At 41.3% G+C, this 3,852-nt stretch overlaps 1 protein-coding gene across 1 annotated transcript in view; it reads right to left on the reverse strand.

Moving 5' to 3' along the window:
* The window catches only part of FBH1 (F-box DNA helicase 1), a 37,877-nt gene that overhangs the window by 26,792 nt on the left and 7,233 nt on the right, over positions 1 to 3,852 (reverse strand). Inside the window, exons 3-4 of the mRNA XM_019644533.1 lie at positions 1,083 to 1,213; positions 842 to 977 (exon numbers count right to left, since the gene is read on the reverse strand). Coding sequence (XP_019500078.1) covers positions 842 to 977; positions 1,083 to 1,213 — 267 coding nt within the window. The remainder of the gene's footprint in view (positions 1 to 841; positions 978 to 1,082; positions 1,214 to 3,852) is intronic.

The raw sequence follows: 3,852 nt of genomic DNA on the forward strand, positions 1-3,852 counted from the left end.
AGCCACAAGTCAGGAAACTGAGGACTATTTACAGTTTCTCATTAACTCATTTTGCACTGTAGCAAGACCCGTAATTTCTCTGGTCCTCACATAACCCACATTGTTGACAATGGGATTGGCTGTCTTGTACAGAACTCCTTATGAATCAAAGTGTTCCGAGGTTACATGACCATCTCTGTTGAGGATTCCTCAGCAGAATGGGAAATTGCACAAAATGCTTTTTAAAATTCTTTCCAAATTTAACAGTCTAGGTTGACCAGGTAGATGTGGTCCTGCTCTGCACTGGAAAGGATGGATTCACTAGTTGAGCAGGGCTCATCCAGTCCTCTGACTTGATGAAGTAGACATTGGTCCATGAGCACTGGAAACACTTGATGACGTCTTGTGAATACATGCCTCCCAGGAATCATATTTGGGGCCAAGATTGTGACAAATGCTTAGCACTGTCCAGACTGTGAATATAAGCTCATGGATGTTCAACTTTCCAGTGCTACTTGTGAACATGTGCTTACAAATCATCTAATGGGAATTCTCAAAGTATGATGTATGGCGTACCCAAGCTCCCTGGAAACACTTCATTATTTAAACACTTTGCTATGGAAAAAACAACAACAAAAAACAATAAAAGGAAAAACATAACAACGAAACAAACAAAAAAAACCCCAATCTACAGCAATGTGGCCTTCTACTTCTCTAATGGGGCGAATGACAAGATTAAGGTTTCAAAACAGAGATTAAAGAGATTTCTAAAACAACCTTTAGCCGAACTTAATCACCAATATACTTTCTTCTGAGAAAGGTGTCACCTTCCCCAATAATTCCCCAAGGCCCCTTCACGCACCGCAGGGGCAACGTAGAGGTCAGGGAGGTGTTGACGCATGCACGCCTCTGCCTCAGGAAGGAGGAGATGATCCCTCAGACTCCACAGCGCCCTTGCAGGATCCACGCTGGGGGAGCATTTAGTGGTGGCTGTATAGCTGGAAGATATTCACAGCAGAGACCATGAGAAAGACGACCGTAAGTGATAATATATGGGAAAGGACTTTAGACACTGTCTTCCTCGCAGGAGAAAAGCAACTCACCGGATGAGGTTCAGCACACACAAGTCGGACTCCTTCTCTATACCATAGTTCACCAGGATGCCATCCACTTTGCTCACAGCTTGCTCTTCATTCATCAGGTATTGATGATACAGCTTCTTCCAAGGAATGAACTATATGGTTTTTAAAAATCCAAAATATTGGGTCGTTGGGATTTTTCTATGTTTTTCAATGCAGAAATGCGTCATGACTTTCCCGAAGACCCAATAATATGCAGGCAACGGCTATTAGATAGCAGATTAGGTCACAAACATATAGATAACCTTCTACCGCTTGAAAAGCAATTATTATAGCTCACAATTGAAAAGTTTGGTAAATAAGGTAGAAACATTTCACAAATTTTGGTTGGAAACTAGGAGAACTGGGTCTTGATTTTGTTTCAAACACTAAATTGTGATGGAATCTGGGAAGAGCTAATGTTTCAATTTCCCTATATGAAATACCGGGACACAATGGCTCGGAGTCTCAATGAGGATTAAATAATATGAAAGTTGTGGCTATACCAAAATCAGACAAAACAGATTTTAAGTAAAAAATTATTATAAGAGGCAAAGAAGGAGATTATATAATGATAAAAGGGTCAATTCACCACAAAGATATAACAATTATAAATATATATGTACCAACAACAAAGCTCCTGAATCTAGGAAGCAAACATTGACAAAATTGAAGGGAGAAATATTGCTATAGGAGACGTAATAGCAATAGGAGATTTCATAACAACAACATAATAGCAATAGATTTCAATATTCCACTTTCAAGAAAAGAAAGAACAACCAGACAGAAGACCAATTAGGAAACTGGGTGCTTAAACAAAACTAGGTCAATTGGACCTAACAGACATATCTAGAACAGTTCACCCAACAACAGCCGAGTATACAATCTTCTTAAGTACACAAGGAACATTTTCCAAATANACACACACACACATATACACACACAAAGTACATACCCTGGCCAAATCGATGGTTCCTCTTTAACTTCTGTGGCCTGAGTATATGAACTCTCCTGAAGATATAGGCAATAGAAAATGTTGTAGTGAATCCTAACAAGGAAAAAACAGATTTAGGGAGTTGCAAAGTAAGTCACAATCTGTATCTTACTTTTCCTTAGAAGGTATTTAGACTCCTTACCACTTCTACAAAAACAGCATTTTATGAAAAAAAAGAAAAGAATTTAAATACACCTAGAGCTGACCAAAGCCTTTTGGGAGAGCACAGTTCTGGGAAACAGGCCTGGCTCCAGGGTGCAATGGCAAAAGAAGAGAGACTAGGCGTGCTCTTTGGGGGAAAAGGCACTAGCTATGACCTTAAGAGACAAATAATCAGAAAAGCAGTAAGAATCAGTTGAAAACAAGTGTAAATTCTGCTCTTAGTGATGAGATTCTTGTTCAACATCAACGTAGTCATCTTAGCTTTCCAAGCCCCTGTGAAGCAGTTGCTCTGCTCCCTGCTTCTTGTGAGGTGATACTGGTTTAAAAGCATGAAGAATATTCCATCTTTTAAGGTCCCAAAGGAAGAGTGTTGCATGGGTAACGAGATATGGTTACCAAGGAGTAGAAAACAAAACAGCCTCCAAGTCACGAAGAGGGGCTGAAGATGACATAGTGTCCTCAACAGAGAGCCTGGACAGAGCCAAACACATCCCCCCACTAGCCACTCCAAGCCTCTCCATGTTCACTGAACCCAAACTCATCTCCCTCCATCACCAATCACCCACCATTGGTGCACTGCTCCCCATCCCCAGAGTAAGAAAAGGTGAGCTCAAAGCATCAATCTTTCTGAGGCAACAAATATCTTTAATAATGTAACATTTCAGTCTCCGGTCATATTGATTTAATCTCCCAGGTAAAGCAGGAAAAAATATATGAACACAACAAAACTCAACCTATCATCCCTCCCACTCCTCATCTGTGTCCTTACAAACATGCAGACAACATGTAGGTTCATATTTGCACTTAGAACATTACCTATCATTTGTTTATCTGTCTTATCTGAGTTATGCCATACAACTCCTTGCCCTACACCTCAATGCCATGCAGTGGAATACAACATAAATTGTATTTAATGAATTGAAACGTATCTCAGAAACACAGAAAACACTGGGACATTTCTGGAGAATACATGTTCCATCCTTGACCCTCATCATGGAGGACTGGGCCACGGCTCACCTGGTGTCACCAGCCACGTTCCTCCTGGGGCTCACTAATTCCAGAAAAGAAAATCCTCTCTGGAACTTGCTGGACTTCTGCAGGATCTGCTGCACTGTCACATCGCCTGTCTCTAGATCAGGGCTCAGGGCCTCCTGGTAGCTGCACTGGATTTCATTCTAACTTTTTACATGGCCTACAACATCTTCCTTCAGCTGGTCATAATCGTATGACCTTCTCATAATCGTATGCCAGTCTCCCTCTTACTCATTACATTCTTGCCAATAGACTTCTTCTGTTCCTCGTATGTATTAAATTCATTCCAGCCGTTGGGCCCTTAAATGATCTATTCCTTCTGCTAAAATGCTCTCCCCGCAAATTTAAAACAGCCAGCTCTTCCTGGCGTCCAGGTTTCAATCCAGATGCTACTTCCTCAGAAGCACCTTTTTCTCACCCAGTCAAAACTAGTGCTCCCCACATCCTTTGCCCATCACCCTGTTCTTTTTCTTTGCACCACTAATCACTCACTAAAATGTTAACACATTTGGGCCGGCCGAGTGGCTCAGTTGGTTAAGAGCTCGCTCAAGAGTTTGAGCTCTGAGC

Source organism: Hipposideros armiger, unplaced genomic scaffold (assembly GCF_001890085.2).
Source record: "Hipposideros armiger isolate ML-2016 unplaced genomic scaffold, ASM189008v1 scaffold_88, whole genome shotgun sequence".
In the NCBI taxonomy this organism is placed as follows: Eukaryota; Metazoa; Chordata; class Mammalia; order Chiroptera; family Hipposideridae; genus Hipposideros; species Hipposideros armiger.